Source organism: Oreochromis niloticus, linkage group LG16, assembly GCF_001858045.2.
Source record: "Oreochromis niloticus isolate F11D_XX linkage group LG16, O_niloticus_UMD_NMBU, whole genome shotgun sequence".
Lineage (NCBI taxonomy): Eukaryota > Metazoa > Chordata > Actinopteri > Cichliformes > Cichlidae > Oreochromis > Oreochromis niloticus.
The window spans coordinates 638,717-663,420 of record NC_031987.2 but is presented as its reverse complement, the minus strand read 5'-3'; the positions used below and the strand labels follow the sequence as shown (position 1 = coordinate 663,420).

The 24,704-nt window shown below is 42.3% G+C and overlaps 1 protein-coding gene and 1 long non-coding RNA gene across 3 annotated transcripts in view; one reads left to right on the top strand and one right to left on the bottom strand.

Moving 5' to 3' along the window:
• The window catches only part of LOC102078422 (butyrophilin-like protein 2), a 33,538-nt gene that overhangs the window by 833 nt on the left and 8,001 nt on the right, over positions 1–24,704 (bottom strand). Inside the window, exons 5-7 of one of the 2 annotated variants that reach the window (XM_019352704.1) lie at positions 21,612–21,941; positions 18,530–18,683; positions 15,068–15,108 (exon numbers count right to left, since the gene is read on the bottom strand). In XM_019352704.1, the coding sequence (XP_019208249.1) occupies positions 18,592–18,683; positions 21,612–21,941 (422 nt within the window). In that variant the 3' untranslated portion in view covers positions 15,068–15,108; positions 18,530–18,591. Of the gene's footprint in view, positions 1–15,067; positions 15,109–18,529; positions 18,684–21,599; positions 21,942–24,704 lie in introns of those variants that run through there. The other variant, XM_019352703.2, reaches the window with a different exon arrangement.
• Positions 6,080–6,644, top strand: LOC102077043 (uncharacterized). The gene is made up of 2 exons (XR_267764.3): positions 6,080–6,173; positions 6,247–6,644. It is a non-coding gene; the product is annotated as an uncharacterized LOC102077043 (long non-coding RNA).

Genomic DNA, 24,704 nt, shown 5'->3' with positions numbered 1-24,704 from the left:
TATACTTCATAACTGCTCACCTTCGCCTGTAACTGTCCTTATCCTCTCCGATCTCCGCCTTTATTAACACCTGAACTGTTCTCACCTCCTCTCATCATTGAGGAGAACCTCCTGTTGTTTATGAGACGCAGGCTGTGTCCCAATTCAGGGTATGCACGCTTGAAGTACGCATTTGAAGTGCGATTACGTCACCGCCACGCGACGACGGCTGTCCCAATTCAAAGTGTACTTCAAATGCATACTCCAAATGCGCCGTCGATTTCCCCAAATATCAAGCGTGGTCCGGTGCACGCTTCGTGGTCCCATATATCCCACAATCCATAGCGCGACGGTGGGTGTGGATAATTTTGCCGCAAAATACGGCAGAAGGGAGCGGCTGAAGAGTAAACTGTCAAAAGTAAGTACTGAATATGATGTCACTTATTTATGTGCGAATGTTTAAGAACATTAAAACATTACTGTTGGCCACATGTCGGCAAAGTTATGTGACATTAGCGATGTTTGTACATTCAGCGGTAACTTGGTTTTAAAGCCTCTACTTCCAAATATATATATAGTCGACCTTAATCTTACAGAGAATGTGATGATTTTATGGATAATTAAAGTCAGTCATATATCCACAAACACAACAAGCTGAAAGTCAGTGATGCTGCTCGGTTTGCAGTCCTGAATATGACGGCACAAGCAGGATTCACTGCACTGTTAATGTTAGCTATGTTATATTGCTGCCTCTGTTCGGTGGTGTCGAGCCAAACGGACTTTAACGTGTGTTTGAACGAGCTGACGGTTCACTCGTTAAGCTGAAAGAAAGATGCTTTAATCACAGGAGTCACACATGTGTCCACTGGACCATCTGGGAACTCTTCTTGTTTAGCACTCGTAATAACACAAACACTAAATCCTCCTTCTCTTGTGCTGTTTTGTAGCAGTGTGTACACCTGAGACTGTCACCTGTCTGTCTGTCCTGCACTCTCTCTCTGTTTCTTTCTCTCTGATTGTGGAATAAAAGTATGAACATGTATTTATAAGTTACACTTGTGTTTGAATCCTGCAGCTTATCACACATTTGATTTCCATGTGTGACGACTGCAAGTGTCCAGAGTGAGGACAGACTGAGGGACCCACTGCTGCACATCATCTGTGAGGCTTTGCACCCCTGATGATCCACCAGGACAAACTCAGCAGTGTGTGAGGAAGAGGAGGAGGAAGAGCCAGCAGCAGCTGACAGATGGAGAGAATAGACAGACTGTTCCCTGTTTGTGAAGGACTGCTAGGAAAGTTTAACATAACTAATTGTCTGTCCTGAATCAGTCTTATTAGGTAATGTTCAAATAATGTTATCATCCCAGTGTTTTCAGTGTGGGAGAAAGTACTCAGGGCCTTCAAGTTACACACTATGAAAGGCAGCAACAAGTTTAATATTCAGAAACCTAAAGTATGTATCAGCAGCAGAATGGAGCTAAAAATAAATGTTTGTTTCAGTTCTATGAAGCTTTGAGTATTTTGGATTAGTAGCACTGCTGTGTTTGTTGCATCATATTGCTGTAATTGTTTATATGCTTTATATATTCTGAGGTAAGTTGATCTATAGTGTTACATCATATTCTATAAGGATGTTATGTGTTTGTAGACTTTTTGCCCAGTTTGACCCATTTAGCAGAAGTCAGCCTGTTTAAGGCTCTGATATCTATTCTGTATGACTTAAAGCAGTTATGACATGGTCAGACACAGTTATCACAGCTCGTACATTTTCTTTTTACACATATATGTAAGCATTGATACAGATTTAGTAATGCCAACATATTAAAAGAACAATGTTTGTCTCTTATATATAATACATCTGTATATACACTGTCAGAGATACTTGTCTTTGAGTGAAGATTTAAGGTGATAGGAGATATAAATAACTGCTACTTGCATCTTTGACCCAGAGTTCAAGCTCATATGTACATATATATATATACATATATATATATATATATGTGTATATATATATATATATACACATATATATATATATATATATGTGTATATATATATATATACATATATATATATATATATATGTGTGTATATATATATGTGTGTATATATATATATATATATATATATATATATATATGTGTGTGTATATATATATATATCGTAGTGGTTAAACTACACGCCTTTGGAGCAGAAGATCGCAAGTTCGATTCCTGCCTGGGGCGTCTGTATCCAGTAAGGGTCCTAAGGCTAGACCCCCTATGCTAAAAGTAAGCCTACCGCAGACATGAGCAAGACAAATAAATATGAAGGCATGCCGGCTCGGACGTCGCCCGGATCAACAAGGTCCGCGTCAGGTGTTGAGGAACCAGGGCACCCTGACGACAAGTGGGCTACTGGAACAAGAAGGCATCGGTGGGCAAGAGATGAAAACAGGGCGTTGTTGGAATGCTACTACGCAAGTAACCCTGGCGGAAGGGGTTACATGAATAGGATGAGGGGCCTATGGATTCTTCGATACCCAACATCCACAATGACGGCGAAACAACTAGTAGCTCAGTGTTCCAACATTCGAAAGAAGGGACTGCTATCACAGCTAGAGATTGACGAGGTACAACATAAATGCTACGGCAAGGAGGAGTCAGGACGCCAGGTCAGGGGGGAGATATCATCACCCCCACCCGAGATTGGGTACATAGCCCCAAGTGCGATAGGAGAAGGATCGTTGAGTGCGAGAGGAACTGGCCAAGCTTGAAACCTGGATCCCCCGTAGCCGGTTACCAAGATTACGTGAAGTACCCTCAGAAGGTCTGCTAGATGATGTTAATGCAGCACTACGGACAATACCTACAACCACGATTACCGACACTAACAAGCTGATCTACACTACGGCAGCAGTGATCAGTGAGATGCTTGGCTACAAGTTGAACAGCCACAAGGGGCAGTACCCTCCATGGAGAAGGAGGCTAGAGGGCAAGATCAAAGTAGCACGAAGGGAGGTTAGCCAACTAACGGAGTTGCAGAAAGGCGCGACATGGTTCACGCCTACTGAAGAAGCTGACTGCACTCCACGAACGTCTGGCAGCACAAATGAACCAGCTGCTAGTTAACGAGAGACACCGGAACCGAAGGTCGGACGGCCCTGATCCCCAAGGACCCCAAGAAGGAACCGGTCCCATCCAACTACCGACCAATAACCTGCCTCAGTACTACATGGAAGCTCCTGTCAGGCATCATATTGGCTAAGATGAACAGGCACATAGGTCAATACATGAGCGGGGCACAGAAAGGGATTGGCAAGAATACCAGAGGCGCAAAACACCAGCTACTGGTAGACAGAACAGTCAGCCGAGACTGCAAGACCAGACTGACCAACCTGTGCACAGCCTGGATTGATTACAAGAAGGCCTATGACTCAATGCCCCACAGCTGGATACTGGAATGCCTAGAACTATATAAGATCAACAGAACCCTAAGAGCCTTCATCAGGAACTCAATGGGGATGTGGCGTACAACACTAGAGGCCAACTCCAAGCCCATAGCACAAGTCACCATCAAGTGCGGGATCTACCAAGGAGATGCTCTGTCCCCACTGCTGTTCTGCATAGGCCTTAACCCCCTCAGTGAGATCATTAAGAAGACTGGCTACGGATACCGACTACGAAATGGAGCGGTTGTCAGCCACCTCCTGTACATGGATGACATCAAGCTGTATGCCAAGAGTGAACGAGACATCGATTCACTGATCCACACTACCAGGCTATACAGCAATGACATTGGAATGTCGTTCGGACTGGAGAAGTGTAGTCGGATGGTAACAAAGAGAGGGAAGGTAGTCAGAACTGAGGGAATTGAACTACCAGAAGGCAACATTGCAGACATAGAGGACAGTTACAAGTACCTGGGGATCCCGCAAGCGAATGGGAACCATGAAGAGGCCGCTAGGAAAGCTGCAACCACCAAGTACCTGCAGAGGGTCAGGCAAGTCCTGAGGAGTCAGCTGAACGGTAAGAACAAGATCCGGGCCATCAACACCTACGCCCTGCCCGTGATCAGGTACCCTGCTGGGGTAATAGGCTGGCCAAAGGAGGAGATAGAAGCCACTGACATAAAGACAAGAAAGCTCCTTACCATGCATGGAGGGTTTCACCCCAAGTCCAGCACCCTGAGGCTGTACGCTAAGCGGAAGGAAGGGGGCCGGGGACTGGTGAGTGTCAGCACCACAGTCCAGGATGAGACAAGAAACATCCATGAATACATCACGAAGATGGCCCAAACTGACAGCGTGCTCAGTGAATACCTCAGGCAGCATAAACCCAAGAAAGAGGAGGGAGACGAGGAACCATCATGGAAGGACAGGCCCCTGCACGGTATGTACCACCGGCAGATAGAGGAGGTGGCTGATATACAGAAATCCTACCAGTGGCTGGACAAAGCTGGACTGAAAGACAGCACAGAGGCACTAATCATGGCAGCACAAGAACAAGCTCTGAGTACAAGATCCATAGAGGCTGGGGTCTATCACACCAGGCAAGACCCCAGGTGCAGGCTGTGTAAAGATGCCCCAGAGACAATCCAGCACATAACAGCAGGGTGCAAGATGCTAGCAGGCAAGGCATACATGGAGCGCCATAACCAAGTGGCCGGCATAGTGTACAGGAACATCTGTGCCGAGTATAACCTGGAAGTCCCAAGGTCAAAATGGGAGATGCCCCCAAGGGTGATGGAGAATGACCGAGCTAAGATCCTGTGGGACTTCCAGATGCAGACGGACAAAATGGTGGTGGCTAACCAACCGGACATAGTGGTGGTAGACAAACAGAAGAAGACGGCCGTAGTGATCGATGTAGCGGTTCCGAATGACAGCAATATCAGGAAGAAGGAACACGAGAAGCTGGAGAAATACCAAGGGCTCAGAGAAGAGCTCGAGAGGATGTGGAGGGTGAAGGTAACGGTGGTCCCCGTGGTAATCGGAGCACTAGGTGCGGTGACTCCCAAGCTAGGCGAGTGGCTCCAGCAGATCCCGGGAACAACATCGGAGATCTCTGTCCAGAAGAGCGCAGTCCTGGGAACAGCTAAGATACTGCGCAGGACCCTCAAGCTCCCAGGCCTCTGGTAGAGGACCCGAGCTTGAAGGATAAACCGCCCGTAGGGGCGTGCTGGGTGTTTTTTTTTTTTTTATATATACACACACACATACATATATATATATATATATATGTATGTGTGTGTGTATATATATATATATATATATATATATATATATATATCTACACATGTATATATATATAAATATATACATATATATATATATGTGTCAAGCACCAGGGCCCGACATGGTTCACGCCTACTGGCTGAAGAAGCTGCCTGCACTCCACGAGCGTCTGGCAGCACAAATGAACCAGCTGCTAGTTAACGAGAGACACCCGGAATGGCTAACCGAAAGTCGGACGGTCCTGATCCCCAAGGACCCCAAGAAGGGACCGGTCCCATCCAACTACCGACCAATAACCTGCCTCAGTACTACATGGAAGCTCCTGTCAGGCATCATATCGGCTAAGATGAACAGGCACATAGGTCAATACATGAGCGGGGCACAGAAAGGGATTGGCAAGAATACCAGAGGCGCAAAACACCAGCTACTGGTAGACAGGACAGTCGGCCGAGACTGCAAGACCAGACTGACCAACCTGTGCACTGCCTGGATTGATTACAAGAAGGCCTATGACTCAATGCCCCACAGCTGGATACTGGAACGCCTAGAATTGTACAAGATCAACAGGACCCTAAGAGCCTTCATCAGGAACTCAATGGGGATGTGGCATACAACACTAGAGGCCAACTCCAAGCCCATAGCACAAGTCACCATCAAGTGCGGGATCTACCAAGGAGATGCTCTGTCCCCACTGCTGTTCTGCATAGGCCTGAACCCCCTCAGTGAGATCATTAAGAAGACTGGCTACGGATACCGACTACGGAACGGAGCAGTTGTCAGCCACCTCCTGTACATGGATGACATCAAGCTGTATGCCAAGAGTGAACGAGACATCAATTCACTGTTGGAACACTGAGCACTCACCTGCCTGCCCCCCCTGCCAGCCCTCTGTGGAACACAGGTTGTTTGTTTGGACTTTATTGGGATTTTTTCCAGACCGACTCCCCCCTCTACGCGTCGTCTCCGCTATTTGAAAGTAAGACTGTCACATGTGAAACTTTTTGTGCGCTGAGCCGGCAGTAAGAGTAATACTTGTCTCCTCATTTCAGATACTTTGAGGACATAACCTTCCCAGATCCACGACAGCCCCCAAAGCTCCCTCACGGATTCCCTCACGGCTTTTGAATATCTGATAGTGACTGTTTGACTCATGACATGCCTTCTCTAGTTGATTGCTTACACTGTGCCTTATTAAAGTTTTTGTTAATGAGGCATTCAATGTAAAATAGGAATTCTGAGTTGTGCCTCACTTCTAGTTCTCTTGAATGCTTTCATAGCTAGGATAAGGTTCGTTTCTGCCTTCCTGAATTAGCGTTAAAGGGTTAATCATATTAGTCTGGCGTTTTCCTAGTTTTCTTGCCCTCCTTAGTTGCACTCGTCGCCAGGTTTTCCTTAATTTCTTCTGATTTGTTACCTTGTGTAAATAAACGCTGTTGTCACATTTTCACTCCTCGCCTCCGGGTGGTATCTGCACTTTGGTCCACACCTTGTTTACAGGCCTGCCGGCCGTGACACATTCACAGCGGAAGCATCAGTGTGAATAACAAAGGAAAAAGACTCGTGTGTTATGAGAATTGCTAAGAAGTATGATCACCTGTATTTGATGTTGTGTTTTTTCTAACATGTATCCTTTATGGCAGCACAGTGTTTGAGTAATGGATTTTAGAATATAAACACACCTGATGCAGCAAATGTTCTGTTGAAAGTAGAAAACATTAGAGACCAAATAGTCTTGTTTTATTTTCTCATTGAAAGTTGAGGCGATTTTAATAAGTTTATAGCTCAGAGTGCCGCTCTCTCATCTGAGACAGTAATCATTTAAATATCTCATTTACATGTTTATTATGTCTATAATATTTATTTGATGACACTTTGGATTCCAGTGTTAAAGTGACTGGATGATCTATACTGGTTTTCACACTCCAGAGCAAAAATACTAATGGGAGAGTGTATTGTTTTCTTTTATGCATGTGTGTAATACTGCAAATAGAAGCAGTCGTATTTGGCCCAAATCACTCAGTTTAGTGAAAACATGGGAATCCTTGGTCCTGGCAATGCCTGAAAGCAGCAGGTAGACTCACCTGTGAAACTGGGATGAAGCCCACCAGAATGTCGGTTAGTCGTGGTCATGTGACCTGCGTGTTTTCAACCACACTAAGGATCAGTGTTTTGAAACATCTGCACTTTGCACCCTCGACACAGCACTGAAACATTCGTTTTTGAGCACCCCATCCCTAATGATGACATGCACGCACAGTATGCTGACAAACGATGCAGACCAAACTGTGCCCCATCGTTTGAACTGGGACAGACTGCTGTCATCCTGACACAAACTAACCAAAGAAAACCTTTGAGCTAAACATCATCTGTGACTGTAAATTAACTTAATGTAAAAGTGAAAACATGAATATTACCAGAGTATTACAATTGTGTGGCAGCATGCAGCACTTATTCTTGTGGTATAAGTGAACCGAAAAAATATAAAGACTGGTGGAGACGGAGCTTTTTGATCACCAGGACTTTAAGACACTTTCCTATTACAACTACATTTACAGAGTCTGTGGACTCTTAAAAAACAGTTTGAAACCTTTTAAAATAAATGTATATTTTTACTGTACTGATTTAATTAAAACCTTTCAGATTCTTGACTAAAATCACTGGTTCTGTGTGAGACCTCTTCTGTCCAAGTGAAACTTCCTGATCGGGTCAGATTTATTTGCATGTTTGTATTTCACAAAGAACAACATTTTGCCTGTTCTGCAAAGGGCTGAACAGGGGCGGTCCTAGCCTGTTTTGTGCCCTGGGCCAACACTCCCTCTGGTGGCCCCCCATCCCCACACGCACAGACACCTGAATGGCCTGGTGTAAAACGTCTCTTTGCACAGTGGACATTGGAGTACAGACAGATAGCTCCAGTACTCTGTGATACAGTCCAAACAGAAGTTGTGTCCACAGGGAATCGTCACAGGTTTAGTGAACACACTCAGACAGACGGGACAAAGAAGGCTGTCCTCAGACACCAGAGCCGACGCCGCCATGTCTGCATCATACAAGGAGAGCTAATAATAGCAATGGTATAAAGTCAATATAATCCTCATTTATCATTGTCAGAGTTCAAAATACCAAAAAGCAACAATGATACTGAAAAGTGTAACTACCTTTTGTATTAAGACTTCATCAACACTGAGCTGGTAAATGAAAGTCAGAAATAGGCTCTATTTTCTTTTTAGTTTCTACTGAAACCCTGAGTACATCGTCTCCTCCAGCTTCCTCAGAACGAATGAACTCTTTAGAAAACGGACCATAAACCCTCACAGGTTAAACAGCTTCACTGAGAATCTGATCAGCATGACAACAACAGCAGCTCAGGATGAACTCCTGGATTCACACTTCCACCTTTTAGCTTCAAGAAAAAGTGGATCAAAGGTGGGACATGCTCAGAGGAACGAGTTGAACAAAGGTGAGTTCTGACTCCACCCACTGAGACTTGCAGTTTGTTCCTGCATCTGTGATCTTTGTCTCTGACATGAGGCTCTAAACCCAGGAACAGAAGTGAGTGCACTCCTGTACTGATATCAGCTACATGTCAGTCCTTCACAACATTACAGTAATGTCATCATCACTGAGTTCACAGCATTAGTATTTTTTCTCATGAACATTTAAGAACAAATGCTTAACACTGCCTATATTGAAAAGAAAAGTAGAAACAACAAATTGAACACCCCTGTGATCAATAAAACTGATCTGGGTAGTCCTGTGTTAGCCTGATATCATGAGCACAGTCCAAATAAACAGTAGACACTCATACTGAAACTCAGGGCTGTGTCTGCATTAATGAGTCACATGAAAAATAATTAAGAGAGAAATTAAAAAGTCAGACTGTGAGATGATGGAAATCTGAGCAAATAAAAGCAGCTGCATCAGAAATCAGAGCCATGGTGATATTCTAACATGAATCCCCACACAGCAGGGACGCTGTTCCAGACCATCCAGGGGCTATCAGTGAAAATGAAAGTCCCTCAGAGTGAAGGACAGCGTCCAAGAAATAAAAACCTCGTTTGCTCTTTAGGACAAACATGCTGCTGAAACCTTCCTAAAGTCGTCTGGTTTGCTCCAATTATTCATCAGAGTCCAAATTTGTTTGTCTTAGAAAAGTCCCAGCATATTTGAAGTGGACCTGTCCGGGAGCGTCACACGCACAGTCCTGACAGTGAAGCAGGGTGTGATGGTTTGAGGCTGTTTGAGTTGTGACAGGGCGAATCTCAGCCTTAGGCCGCCTGGCAGAGTAGGAATATTCCCACTAAAGCTAAAAACTAAACTGGACATCAGGAAACACTGTGACTGTTCAGTTTATATAACATGTCATGTGACTGAGAAGCCAGCTGATTCTAATATTAGATTACATTCAACTCTCTTGGCATGTCTAGACGGCATTAAATGGCTAAATGACCTCCTCAACATGTCTTGAAGTTCTGCAGAGGCCTGGGAATGAGCTAATCATTTTATTCAGGTGTGTTGACCCAGGGTGAGATCTAAAACCTGCAGGACACCGGCCCTCGAGGCCTGGAGTGCGACGCCCCTGCTGTAGAACATGACTGCATGCTGAAGTGGCACCCCTAACCCTACTCAAGTAAATGTAAGTGTTTGAAAAAAAAGTACTTTTATTGCACCGTGTTCATTCACTCATGAGCTGCTGTAACATGAATCAAATGGCTGAACTGCACCTCAGCATGCAGTCAGGTTCTATAGAGGCTGTGTCCGAATTCAGGGGAAGGATGCTTAAAATGCCATATTTGGAGGCAATGACGTCACAGCCACGCGACGAGGACTGTCCGAATTCAAAGAGCACTCAAAATGTGGCGACAAATGTGTCCTACTTTGCCCTGAATTCTAAGGATGGTCTGATGTATATGGGCAGAAATCTGTGCCATCAGAAACTGAATTTGAATAAGTTAAATTTGAATTTGAATTACTCGGATTGAATCTGAATTGTAACTTGAATGAAAGCTTTTGAAAACTGAATTTGAATTAGTCTAATTTGAAATTGAATTTATGGTTTGAAACTGCATTTTATCCTTTAAAAATTCAGCTCTCGAATAATTTCACATTCACTTCTCACCATTCAGTTTCAGTTCTACAATTCAATTTCAGTTCCAAAATTCAGTTTTTTGGGACTTACATCCGGTTCCGGTTCAAGCGCAGATTAATAGAACTACAGACTGATAGCGTTACTGACGGAATCTACAGCGTCTTGAGCTGAATTAAGACTTCAGAAGTCATTCGTCATGTCGAATGACCAGCGGATAAACTCTCAGGTTGGTAATAAATGTATTACATGTATAAGAACAAGCGTCATGTTAACAATTGATAGCCGTACAGTAACCTTTATGCTTATTGTAGCTGCTAGCTAAAAACGCTAATTTAGCCTAGTTTGCCCTGGATTCAGCTTTGACAAACAAATATGATCGACTGTTTCTAGTAGAATTCCAAAGTTGTCATCTTGTACCCTGTCAGAGCCCTGTATGCTTGCAGAGACCCCTACAGTAAGGAAACATGCAAAACGCTGTCCAAACCTTTGTATTTGAGCTTTATTTATGTCTTACACAGCATCCCAACTCTTTAGCGAACTTAATAACTTTAGCTAAAGTGAATAGTTAGTCTTATTCATTAGTGCAGCGTTACTGGATCACCTCTGTTTGAAGTGATATAATATGATATACAACTATCACTGTGTTTAACTATCATAATAATTCTTAGGGTACTGAGTGCATGCTTAATTAGATTTTTTTTTTTTTAAACATACTGCTCCATTGTTATGTTTGACAGGCTGAAGTTGTCGGGTCACCTCCTAAATCGACCATCTTTTACAGGTGTTTTGTGCCAGAAATGGAGTGTCCACTGAAGACTGAAGATACTGAATCTCTACGCCGTGCCATTGATCCCTCCTGTGCCTTCATCTAGACAAGAGACATTAACTTAACCACTCTCACATGCTCTGTACCTACATCACCTTCCCTGACAGTCGTAGCTTGGCTCATCTGAGGGTGAAATTATAAGAATGTGTTATTTTGCAAAGTGCTCTCTAGGGTTCCTAAATAAAATATGGCATTGAGGTCATTTCTTTTGAATTAATCCCTTCTTCTGAAATATAAGAACCTCTCCTGGTTTAAATGGCACTTTCTGTTCCTTACTTCCTGTTCCACTCCCAACCCCAAATAGATGCTGACAAGCTGACACAGTAACATGGAAGAGGGAAAGAAGCTGGAAAGGACTACTACAAATAAACCCAATGCCTAACAATGAAAAATGTAAAATAAGAACAATAATAATAATAATAAAGATAAAAGATGAAGTAACAAGTTTTTTGTTTTTTTGTTTATTCCAAATGATCATCCAGATGTCTGTGACATGTGATGACAAACACCATAATGGAAGGCCTTAGTCATCACATGCTTAAACTCATCATATATTTTTGCATATGCTGAACAGGCAGTCAGACATGCTGTAACTGTGGGGTAGAAAACTGCATGAACACCATACGGCAGGGGTCTCAAACTCCAGTCCTCGAGGGCGCATGGAAAAGTTGCATGACACCGGCCTTCGAGGACTGGAGTTTGAGACCCCTGTCATATTCCATATGACAGGTGTGGTTGAACTTCATGAAGACTCTGAAGTTTCTCTTCTCTTCTGGCAGGACAGGAATGTCGCCTTGTCCTGTGAACCACCGTAAGGATGTACTTAGAGTAGAACTGGACTGTCACCGGCCTCAGGCTCTTCACCTTTTCAAAGACAAAGCAGTCATTTAGATAAAATATTAGATATTGTTTACCTGTAAATGCACAAAGAGAATTTAGAAATGTAATTATTGTCAAGAGTGAACAAGCACTGATAGTGTAATTTACATCTGTGGCCAAACGTTTAGAGAATGAGAAGTGTTGTTTATTTACAAAGTTTGCTGTTTCAGTGATAGTTGTATATCATATTATATCACTTCAAACAGAGGTGATCCAGTAAGTCTTATTCATTAGTGCAGCGTAACTATTCACTTTAGCTAAAGTTATTAAGTTCGCTAAAGAGTTGGGATGCTGTGTAAGACATAAATAAAGCTCAAATACAAAGGTTTGGACAGCGTTTTGCATGTTTCCTTACTGTAGGGGTCTCTGCAAGCATACAGGGCTCTGACAGGGTACAAGATGACAACTTTGGAATTCTACTAGAAACAGTCGATCATATTTGTTTGTCAAAGCTGAATCCAGGGCAAACTAGGCTAAATTAGCGTTTTTAGCTAGCAGCTACAATAAGCATAAAGGTTACTGTACGGCTATCAATTGTTAACATGACGCTTGTTCTTATACATGTAATACATTTATTACCAACCTGAGAGTTTATCCGCTGGTCATTCGACATGACGAATGACTTCTGAAGTCTTAATTCAGCTCAAGACGCTGTAGATTCCGTCAGTAACGCTATCAGTCTGTAGTTCTATTAATCTGCGCTTGAACCGGAACCGGATGTAAGTCCCAAAAAACTGAATTTTGGAACTGAAATTGAATTGTAGAACTGAAACTGAATGGTGAGAAGTGAATGTGAAATTATTCGAGAGCTGAATTTTTAAAGGATAAAATGCAGTTTCAAACCATAAATTCAATTTCAAATTAGACTAATTCAAATTCAGTTTTCAAAAGCTTTCATTCAAGTTACAATTCAGATTCAATCCGAGTAATTCAAATTCAAATTTAACTTATTCAAATTCAGTTTCTGATGGCACAGATTTCTGCCCATAGATGTATCCTTCATGTCCTACTATATCCCAGGATTCATTGCGGGTCATAGAGGAGATTTGTTTCTGATAACGATGGTGGTCGAAGCAGGAGAGGAAAACACTTTCATATGTAAGTATATGAAAATCTGGTTGTACAAAAGTTAAATTGTTATAGCGGTCGTGTTGTTAAGCTTTGGGCATCTGCATAGACATGTTTCTTTTCTTTAAAGTAACCGTAAACCAGCTTGTATCGGTGGTCCCGCGATTTTTCATGTATTGCCGCTTACATACAGCTAATTTAGATTTTTTCGAATTGGCGATATGTTGTGGGGAACAAAGACCAAACGGCTTAATTTATTAAAACGAGGAGAAAACGATCACCTCTTCACTGGGGTGAAGAATTGGGCCGCTACGGCGTAGATGTACAAGAATAAATCAATGTACACATCATATTCATATGAGTGCGGTCCTATTAACCCTCATGCTGTACAGCAGCGGTCCCCGACCTTTTTGCGCCACAGACCGGTTTATGTCAGACACGGAGCCTTTAAGGTATCGCGGATAAATACAACCACATAAAATGATCCGACCAAGACAAAAACTGTGGTATTTTGTAAATATAATAATAAACGTGAATGTACTGTGCAACTGTGTAACTTTATTAGAAGCGTCCTCCTGAAAATGCGCCAATATTGACAGTAACATCCTCCTCTCTGCCACTTAATGCTCTCTGGTCGCTATGGTAACGTGTAAATATTTCTTTCAAAATAAGACACACAACTACAACAAGGGAAAGACTCAGGGAAACCGAGTTAACGATAAAACCCCTGAAAACCATAAATTTCACACCGGAGCCTTAACTCTGTGGCCCGGTACCAAACGACTCACGGACCGCTGCTGTACAGAACCTGTGATGTCCAGACGGTGTTCCTCTGGTGTTCTGCTGTGAAAACCTTTGGGTTTAGGGATTAACATAGTTGCCATGGTTTCCTTTCTTCTCTTATTTGTTGTGTGTGATCAGGACAATTCTGGAGAAGATGGGCCTGCAGGGGAAAGTCACCCCCTTGCAGGCCAGAAGACATGAGATAACTTTAAAGAATACAAAGTACGTATGTGTGTTATCAAGAAGATAATTCTCAAGAACACAAGTTAATAAATGTGCAATTACTAAGAGTTGTTGTGGTGTTTTTATTTCCCTGCTGTCATTTTTGATTTCCTCTGCCTTTAGGATTGCAAGTATCCAGGCTCAGGAGAGGGGGTCAGTGGGAAGCCCACTGCTGCTTCTTGGCCCTGGTTTGCCCTCATGGATGAGGTGATAGGACAGATGCCTTCCATTACGCCTCCTGTCCTAATGTCCTCTCTCCCTGAGGACACTCCAGGGCCAAGCGCAGCAGTTGGTGTCCAAAACGACAGCGATTACGAAGCGGCTCAGCCAGCTACGACAGGGAGAAAGAGGAAAAGAGATGATGAGCTGCTAGACCTCATCAGAGAGGACATGAGGCAGCAAAGAGAGGCTGAGGAGAGGAGAGCAGGGAGAGGACGGACAGACTGTTTTCACTTCTAGAAAGATTAGTTCCCAAATGAGTTATGTATTGAGAAATTTATTTATTTGAATATATTTGTTACATTGTTATATGTGTTGCATTAGTTTAAAGGTTTTATGTTATTAATAAATTGATTCAAACAAACAGTAATTGTCACTGAACTCAATTTGATTTACAGGCATTTGTAACACGTATGAACATAACGCTAACTTTGAACAATATTACTTGGATATTTATTTGATAGCAATAAAGTAAATAACAATAACAATTAAACAAGAATATTTCAAATACACAGTATGTAAAGATGGAAAAACAATATTTTCAGTTGTTCACACAGGATTAACCTGAGTGACCTGTTCCTGGACCGTTTCTTTAACAACTGTAATAGATTACAGGAAGTCTCTGGCAGTGTTGCTGAATCTGCCCGAGCAAGATCAGACGTGGATGAGCTGCTGCAACTGAGACCTGCGGTTTGTCTTTTCTGGTGGGCGAGTGGAGAATCACACAGGGTGGTCTGCAAAGAGAGCTTTAGGATGCTTCCTCCCACTGTCCACTGCATCCTCCATCCACAGGGTTTGCAGGGCTCACTCGTGGCTGCCACACCACTAAGATGTTTACAGAGATATGCAAGCAGGAGATGGTGGATGCTATATTATTAGTATAATACTTGTAACTCTGTAGCAGACAACAGTTTGATAAAGTGCTATGTAAAAAACAAACAAAAGATTAGATTCTATACGTTTCAAAGATATTTAGTTTATATATTTTATATGATACAGTACATGTGTGAGAATGACCGATGTTGTGGCAAAAAATGATCGTCTGCCAAAAACTGATTTCCGGTTTTTGGCCTAAACTGATTGCTCGTATTTAACCTGCTATGAATAACTTGTTGGTCTATAATACGTGAAACATGTCAAATGTTTCCCTCATTAGTGATATCAAGTCACTCTGAGCCACCAGCAACATTCCTGTAACAAGGTAGAAGCTGCAATCAGTTTTTGGCAGTGACTTTTATATATCCTTTATTTATCCAGTAAAAAAAAAATCTTATTGACATTAGAAATTTATTTTCTTAAGAGTAATCTGGCCAAGAGGACAGCAGACAGCGCAACACATATATCAATTGTACCTACATTATAACCAGAGTTATAAAGATACTTGAACAACAGGTAATTATTGTATATATAAAACCCCTTAGTAAACCATGTTCACCGAAGTCTATTTACCAACATACATAAAGATATTACACATATTACACTCGGAAACATTGGAAATCAGTTTTGGCAGGCGAACACTTTTTTGGCACAACGCCGGCAATATTTCAATTATCCGTGTAATTAGCTACGTAATTCCTAAATGCGTGTAGATTAAAGGAAATTATTTTACCTCGATATGTTTGTCTCTGATGAGCCTAAGGTACAAAACGTGCGGGCGGCGACGATAAGGTTTTTCTAGCTCCTCGAGAAATAAAATTGTCCAAACAACGGAGCGACATTTCTGGGTCCATTTTAAAGTTTTCGCGCTGTGGCGCTAGCGAACCACGCAAGTAAGGGCGGAGTTGAAGGCTAGGAGGCTGTCCACAGCCCATCTGTTATGTTAGAAACTGATTGTTTGTTCAATAAAGTTTCTATGGAGAAAAAAAGGGGGCTGTCCAAGCCGCTCACTTCCTGACTACCCGTCCGTCTAAGGACACTACCTTGTGACGTAGGTAGGTAGTGTCCTTATGAGCATCCTTCCCCTGAATTCGGACACAGCCAGAGTCTTCCTAATGACCTACTAATCGTACTCAGGTGTGTTGCAGCAGGGACTGGCCTAAATGATAGAAACTGGACTTAACCATCGCACTTATTTCGGATTTATAAGCACTGTCCAATTTAAAACCAGTAATAGTAATAAAAGGACTCACTGGGGCCAAACACCAACACCTCTGTTTTCTTTTCATTAAAATGTAAAAAGTTTAAGGCCAACCAGGTTTAAATCAGCTGTGTTGGATCAAGGACACATCTAAAACCTGCAGGACACCGGCCCTCGAGGCCTGGAGTTCGACACCTGTGTTCTACAGCAGGGGTGGGCACCGAGGGCCGGTGTCCCTGCAGGTTTTACATGTGTCCTTGAACCAACACAGCTGATTTAAATGGCTAAATTATCTCCTCAACATGTCCTGATGTTCTCCAGAGGCCTGGTAACGAACTAATCATGTGATTCAGGTGTGTTGACCCAAGGTGAGATCTAAAACCTGCAGGGACACCGGCCCTCGGGGCCTGGAATTGCCCACCCCTGTTCTACAGAGTCTTGCTAATGACCTACTAATTTTATTCAGGTGTGTTGCAGCAGGGACACATGGAAAAGTTTCAGGACACTGACCCTGGAGGACTGGAGTTCGACGCCCCTGATTTAGGCCGACTGGCAACAGTGAAAGCTCTTCTTACTCGGCATCACTTTGAAACAGTGGTTGCTGCTTTTATTTCATCCTGTCAGGATTAATGTAAATGAATTTATTGTGGAGTCTGTCAGCAGCTACTCTTGTGTCTGCAGCTGGTTCAAACTGCAGCTGCATGACTTTTAACATAAACTGGTAATTAATGAAATATTTCCAATTTACAGTAATTAATAACACATTTAATGATGTATTTATTTAATAGTAGTGTGTGGATCGATATTGAAATATCGATTCCTCTGATACCAGTTATTTATGTTCTAGAGTCGATTCTCGATATTTTAGTACTTTGGGGTAAATTTGTAGTTTATCATTATCATTTGGATCGTCTAAACTGGAAGGAACTACTTCTTCTTCCGCCTTTCACAGTCATATGCGAAATACGGCTGTATAAATGTGTCGCAGCCCCTTGGTGTGCGCACTCACAACAATGGCTGAGCATAAATGGAGTCATGTGTGGACGTATTTTGCCTCCACAAACGGTCAAGACGCGGTTTGCGATACATGTGGCAAGACCACTAACCTGTCAAACACCTCAGAGTAAATCACATCACAGAACATGAGGAGCTTATGTTGAGGCGAACTGAAGAGGAGGAGAGGGACAGGTGCTGCTGGGGGAGACAGACGTCTCTCGTGGAGTCCTTTAGTGCTGCAGGCAGGCAACGTGTTCAAATAGCGCACAGCTTCTATTTTTTATTTCTATATGATAATTCTGCATTATTAAGCAATAAGAACAAGTAGTCTGATGTCCTGTAATCATTATGAAGCTATAATTTCAAATACAATACAACATTAAATTTTTGTACATAGTATTGGTATCAGATCAGTATCGTCGATAGTACCCTGAATTTTACTTGGGTGTTCGTCTTGTAATCGGAAGGTTGCCGGTTCGAGCCCCGGCTCGGACAGTCTCGGTCGTTGTGTCCTTGGGCAAGACACTTCACCTACCGCCTACTGGTGTTGGCCAGAGGGGCCGATGGCGTGATATGGCAGCCTCGCCTCTGTCAGTCTGCCCCAGAGCAGCTGTGGCTACAACTGTAGCTTGCCTTCACCGGTGTATGAATGTGAGAGTGAATGAATAGTGGTATTGTAAAGCGCTTTGAGGGGTCCCGAAAAGCGCTATATAAATGCAATCCATTATTATTATTATTATAAATGTGTAAGAACACGTCACCAGTTTTCTAGTACAACTTGAAATGGTACCACTAGTATCTCCATACAGGCATCTTGAAGCTGAATCACCAACAAAGACTTTTGTAGGAAGTATTAAACAAATTTCAGTTCAACAAATTTTCCCTGTGTCATTTTTCATTAGGTTTTTTGAGGTTTTTAAAACTAAGCTGAAGACACATTTGTTCACCCTATCTTACATGTCTTAATTCTATTGCTTTTAGTTTTTAAATTTTTACTGTTTTTAACTTGTATTGTGTCTTTTACCTGTATTGCTATGTATCGCTTTTATTTTACTTATCTTTTTAGTTTTAAATAGTTGTACAGCACTTTGTTTGAAAGCGCTTTATAAATAAAGTTATTATTATTATTATTATTATTATTATTATTACACATATCACACCTGTTTCACTTACACATTATATCAGTAATATGAGATTCTCCAGAAAACCAGACTTTTCTTCCTCTTCAGGTCTGATCAGTCAGCAGGATGTGACTGCAGGGCCATTTCTTCTTCACTCATCCACAGATGTTTCTCCAAGCCAGCTGGGTGGATCAGTGGCTCAGAGGCTGCAGGATGGAGGAACAAAATAATCATTAGAATTTGAAATAACCAGAGACGAGACAGATGGAGGCTGTCACCATGTCTTCAGTCAGAGTCCAGAATTTATCAGGACAGAAACAGCTAACAGATCATCTGCAGAGGAATGGCTTATTTGAAGAGTTTCAGTCAGGTTTCAGAGCTCAGCACAGCACAGAAACAGCTTTAGTGAAGGTTACAAATGATCTTCTTATGGCCTCTGACAGTGGACTCATCTCTGTGCTTGTCCTGCTAGACCTCAGTGCTGCGTTCGATACTGTTGACCATAATATCCTATTAGAGCGATTAGAACATGCTGTAGGTATTACAGGTACTGCACTGCAGTGGTTTGCATCATATCAGCTCTGTTCTGGGATGGACTGGGACGGTTGAGGCAGTGCCATGTGAAGACGCTGGTTTGTGAGCTCTGCACTCGAACCCTTGTATTTACCATATTACTCTTCAAAAATGACGTGATATTACTTCACATACGAGAGCAACAACATATTAGAAAACAACCATCCCGGTCTATCGATTCGCACTACAACCTGGTTTGCCTCTTACTTGTAGTTATTTTTATTTAATTTAATAACTGTACAGTACTCTGTATATAGTAACCATTGTCCTTAATGTAAATATTTAAGAAAAATTGTGTATGTTTCTGTTCTGTGTCCTGTGTACTGTTTGTTTGTATATGTGTCTTTTTGGCTGCTGTTACAACCAAATTTCCCCTTGTGGGACAATTAAAGGATTATTCTATTCTATTCTCTTCTATGGACAACATGCCCCAAAAAATTCAAGCCAACAAGATGGAGCAGTACATGAGGGCTTCTCAAGCAACTGCTGGCCCAGCTAGCCTAGCATGCCCAAATGCCACGGAGACAACTGTGGGAGAGCAGCAGGCAATCCTGAAGGAGCTGCAATTAATGAAGCAAGAATTGCTGGAGAAAATAGATGAAAAGGCTGCAGAGACCCAAACGGAGCTGCGTAACATCACTGAGAGGCTCAATAAAAGACTGGATAAGGTTGAAAGTTACACATCTGAGTTGGAAAAGGGAGTCACTGCTAATTCTGACTCTATTGCAGCTATGGAATCCGACATGTCCAGTGTGAAAAAAAGAGCTTGCCCTGCTAAAGGTCCGGTGCAAGGATTTGGAGGCTAGGTCACAGTGCTGCAATGTCCGTGTTATGGGGGTAAAGGAGGGACGAGAGCAGGGGAAACACCCAGCTGAATATGTGTCGGAAATGCTGAAAAATGCTCTTGGTCTGGAAAAAATGCCAACTCTGGATAGGGTGCACCGGACCCTCCGCACCAAGCCAACTCATCCAATATGAGGATTCTTGTTTCAAAGTTGCCTTTTAGACTTTGTGACTCGTTGATATAACAGTAAAGAGAGCTTTTTAATTTAATTAAAAAACGCAGCACGAAACTTGGCGTTCTGACAAAAAAAACGAAATGACATTAATGCTCTCATTGATGCTGGAGAATCAAAAGCCTCCATAGATGAACACATAAAAACATTTAATGATTTTTTGATTTAAATGTCGCGGCCTTTTACGTTCCAAACACCAAAAAAGTCCAAGAAAAGGCCGTGGGTGGCAACGGGAGGTTTGTTTTAGAACGCACTTCTGACTCCATTGTTTAAAAATCATATGGCGTTTATTTCGTGGAAATTTATAAACAAAAATAAACCAAATAACTTCTTACAGCTTAAAATTAAACGAAAGTTAACTTAATTTGCTTTAACAACTTCAAAAGTGGTCAAAAAAATAATTTTCTAACCCTCCCGTCCTCCCATCTGACATTTGGCAAACAAAAAACAAAACATTTACCACACCCCTCCAGGGTGCTCTTAATCCCCTGATTAATGGGAGGGTCCATAAGCTACTAAACCAATCACTTTCCAAAAACTTTTCCAACTAATTACAAATTTACATAACAAAACTAGGTCAGTATATTCTTACAACTTTAAAGAAAAAACTAAAATGAATACAAATTGTGTTTTATAAACATTCAACAAAAATGGCCACAAAATTCCGGCCCCTAATTCCTGTGTAACATGAATTATATCTGTCTAGGTGGCCATCACAAAAAGCAATACCAATAATTTTCTTCAGTAGTCCATACGTCTTCTTAAAAAACAAACAAAAAGAAAAGGTCATTGTTCTATGATTTCAAGTCTTTGTTGTTCATGTGTTTGCTTTGTGTGTATTGATAAAAGGTGTATGTTGCATAATGGAGTGTAGAACAAAGTGAGTGTCAGTGTAAATGTAGAGCCAGAGGTTCCAGAACTTGGCTCAGTTGGAGGCAAACATTCATTGTTTCCTCTAGATGGCCTCCACCAGGAGACATATTTTGTTGATTGGCCTCTCCAACTCATTTGTTTGTGTCTTAACTCGATCGCGCCGAACTACTCCGTGTGCATCGGCCATGGTTTCAGTGATGCGGCCAATGGGCCAAGAATTTCTTGGTGCAGCTCCATCAACAATAAGCACAATAGAACAATAAGTTCTAGCTGGACCTGGGTGACTTCTAATTTTCTAAATTTAGACAAAACTGAAAATATAGTCCTTGGCCCTAAAAACCTCAGAAAGATTGAGTAGGTAATCATTCTTTGGTGTGTACGCTTTACTCTCTCTCTCATACACACACACACACCTGTGACTGTTCTGATTTTGCACTATGTAAATAAAACTGAACTGAATGGACTCTGTTGGATGCTTTGGAGACATCTCACTGTGTCTCCACTATATTTCTACGTGCAACCAGAAGTAGACAAAACTGCATTTGCTTTATTGAAGAAGACATCAAAAAGGCCATTAAAGTTATGAATCTGGTGTTTTTAACTCTATAAAGTTACTAAAACATACAGGTGGAAAGGTGAGCTGATGTCCTTCCTTCATACCTTCATACTGACCTCCGACTTTGAGCAGCACGTTCTTCTCTCTCCAGATGTTCCTGCTGTCGACTCTGCAGCGGTATCTTCCCGTGTCTCTGACTGTTGGATGTTTAAGGGTCAGGCTGAGGTTTCCTGTCTCCAGCAGCTTTTTGCTCGTCTCTGTTCGGCCTCTGTACTCCTCGTCCTGTTTGTCAGGCTGATCTGATTTGTTCTGATACACGTGGACCATCATCATTGGTTCAGGGTCATCTCGCCACCACTTCACTCTGATGTCATCGGGGAGGTCACCTGTGGATTTGAAGGGCAGCTGGATTGACTCCTCCCCGTCTTTCACCTCCACCTGACAGACTGAGGACAATGCAGCATGAAATCAGGCATGAAGAGCAAAGACACTTTAACAGCAAACACACCAGTTTAAACAGACCACTCCAGAACTGTTCGAGGGGCTTAAAAACAACACATAGTAAAACTGTCACTGTCTTTGTGCTGGGTCATTGAGTTTATTTAGTATTTTTATGTTTCTGAGATCATTTGTAATTCCTGATTAATGTTCTCTTTCTGTTAGGTTCCATTCATGCCATTGTCTTCATCTGTGTGTCTCACTCTCCAGGTCTTAGTCACGTCCTTGTGTCTTGTCTCCCTTTTCTCTTCCCATGTTCGCCTCCTTGTGTTTCATCCTTTCTCCTCTGTCTGTCATCTGCATCCATGTGTTTCTCCCCAGCCCGTCGTGTGTCTTAGTCTGCATCTTAGTGTGTTTCCTGTTTTATTTTGACAGTCTCTCATCCCGTGTTCAATGTGTTTGGTTTCACTTCCCTGTCTCGTCATGTCTGTTCGTCCCAGCTGTGTTCCCATGTGTTTCCTCTTCCCTCATCAGACTTCTGTGTGTATACTGGGCGTTTATCAATATGCGTACTTGTGCGTACTTGCGTTCTCGTGTACTCGTGATACATCATCAGTCGGAGACCAAGTACTGTTCCAATTCGAAGTACGCATCACGCCGAGAACGCGAAAAAGTCCCGGATGTGTTCTCGATCCGCCCGTTTTATCGAGCATGCATCGGTGTAGACTTGGGACAGCTATATATCCCAGAATGCATTTCGTCCAAAACTCAACAGCGGACTCCCGGCACATCGTCGTCCCCCCCCCCCCCCCCCCTCGCGGTCTTCTCACTACTCAGGTTAAAGAAACCCCAGCAGCTGTCTATAGTATTGAGTGTCCACTAGACTAGAAATAAAAGCGTTCTAACATCTCACCTGCTTGTTTTTATTAAGGTATGTACACGTATGTACATGTACACTATTTTTATTAATAGAGGTTTCACTACTGAGGTTACAAATGATATATAAGTCACTTAGATCACTTCTAAATGTTAATGTTTGGTTTATTTTTTCAATTCAATTCAATTCAATTTTATTTATATAGCGCCAAATCACAACAAAAGTCGCCTCAAGGCGCTTTATATTGTACAGTAGATAGCACAATAATAAATACAGAGAAAAGCCCAACAATCATATGACCCCCTATGAGCAAGCACTTTGGCGACAGTGGGAAGGAAAAACTCCCTTTTAACAGGAAGAAACCTCCGGCAGAACCAGGCTCAGGGAGGGGCGGCCATCTGCTGCGACCGGTTGGGGTGAAGAAGGAAAACAGGATAAAGACATGCTGTGGAAGAGAGACAGAGATTAATAACAGATATGATTCGATGCAGAGAGGTCTATTAACACATAGTGAGTGAGAAAGGTGAGTGGAAGGGAAAAACTCAATGCATCATGGGAATCCCCGGCAGCCTACGTCTATTGCAGCATAACTAAGGGAGGATTCAGGGTCACCTGGTCCAGCCCTAACTATATGCTTTAGCAAAAAGGAAAGTTTTAAGCCTAATCTTGAAAGTAGAGATAGTGTCTGTCTCCCGAATCCAAACTGGAAGCTGGTTCCACAGAAGAGGGGCCTGAAAACTGAAGGCTCTGCCTCCCATTCTACTTTTAAATACTCTAGGAACAACAAGTAAGCCTGCAGAGCGAGAGCGAAGTGCTCTAATGGGGTGATATGGTACTACAAGGTCATTAAGATAAGATGGGGCCTGATTATTTAAGACTTTGTATGTGAGGAGCAGGATTTTGAATTCAATTCTGGATTTAACAGGAAGCCAATGAAGGGAAGCCAAAACAGGAGAAATATGCTCTCTCTTTCTAGTCCCTGTCAGTACCCTTGCTGCAGCATTTTGGATCAGCTGAAGGCTTTTCAGTGAGTTTTTAGGACATCCTGATAATAAAGAATTACAGTAGTCCAGCCTGGAAGTAATAAATGCATGAACTAGTTTTTCAGCATCACTCTGAGACAGGATATTTCTAATTTTAGAGATGTTGCGCAAATGGAAGAAAGCAGTCTTACATATTTGTTTAATATGTGCATTGAAGGACATGTCCTGGTCAAAAATGACTCCAAGGTTCCTCACAGTGTTACTGGAGGCCGAGGTAATGCCATCCAGAGTAAGAATCTGCTTAGATACCATAGTTCTAAGATTTTCAGGGCCGAGTACAATAACCTCAGTTTTATCTGAATTAAGAAGCAGAAAGTTAGCGGCCATCCAGGTCTTTATGTCTTTAAGACATTCCTGCAGTTTCACTAATTGGTGTGTGTTACCTGGCTTCATGGATAGATAGAGCTGCGTGTCATCTGCATAGCAGTGAAAATTTATGCTATGTCTTCTAATGATGCTGCCTAAGGGAAGCATGTATAATGTAAATAGAATTGGTCCTAGCACTGAACCCTGTGGAACACCATATTTAACCTTAGTGTGTGAAGAGGACTCTCCATTTACTTGAACAAATTGGAGTCTATTAGATAGATATGATACAAACCACTGCAGTGCAGTACCTGTAATACCTACAGCATGTTCTAATCGCTCTAATAGGATATTATGGTCAACAGTATCAAACGCAGCACTGAGGTCTAGCAGGACAAGCACAGAGATGAGTCCACTGTCAGAGGCCATAAGAAGATCATTTGTAACCTTCACTAAAGCTGTTTCTGTGCTGTGATGAGCTCTGAAACCTGACTGAAACTCTTCAAATAAGCCATTCCTCTGCAGATGATCTGTTAGCTGTTTGA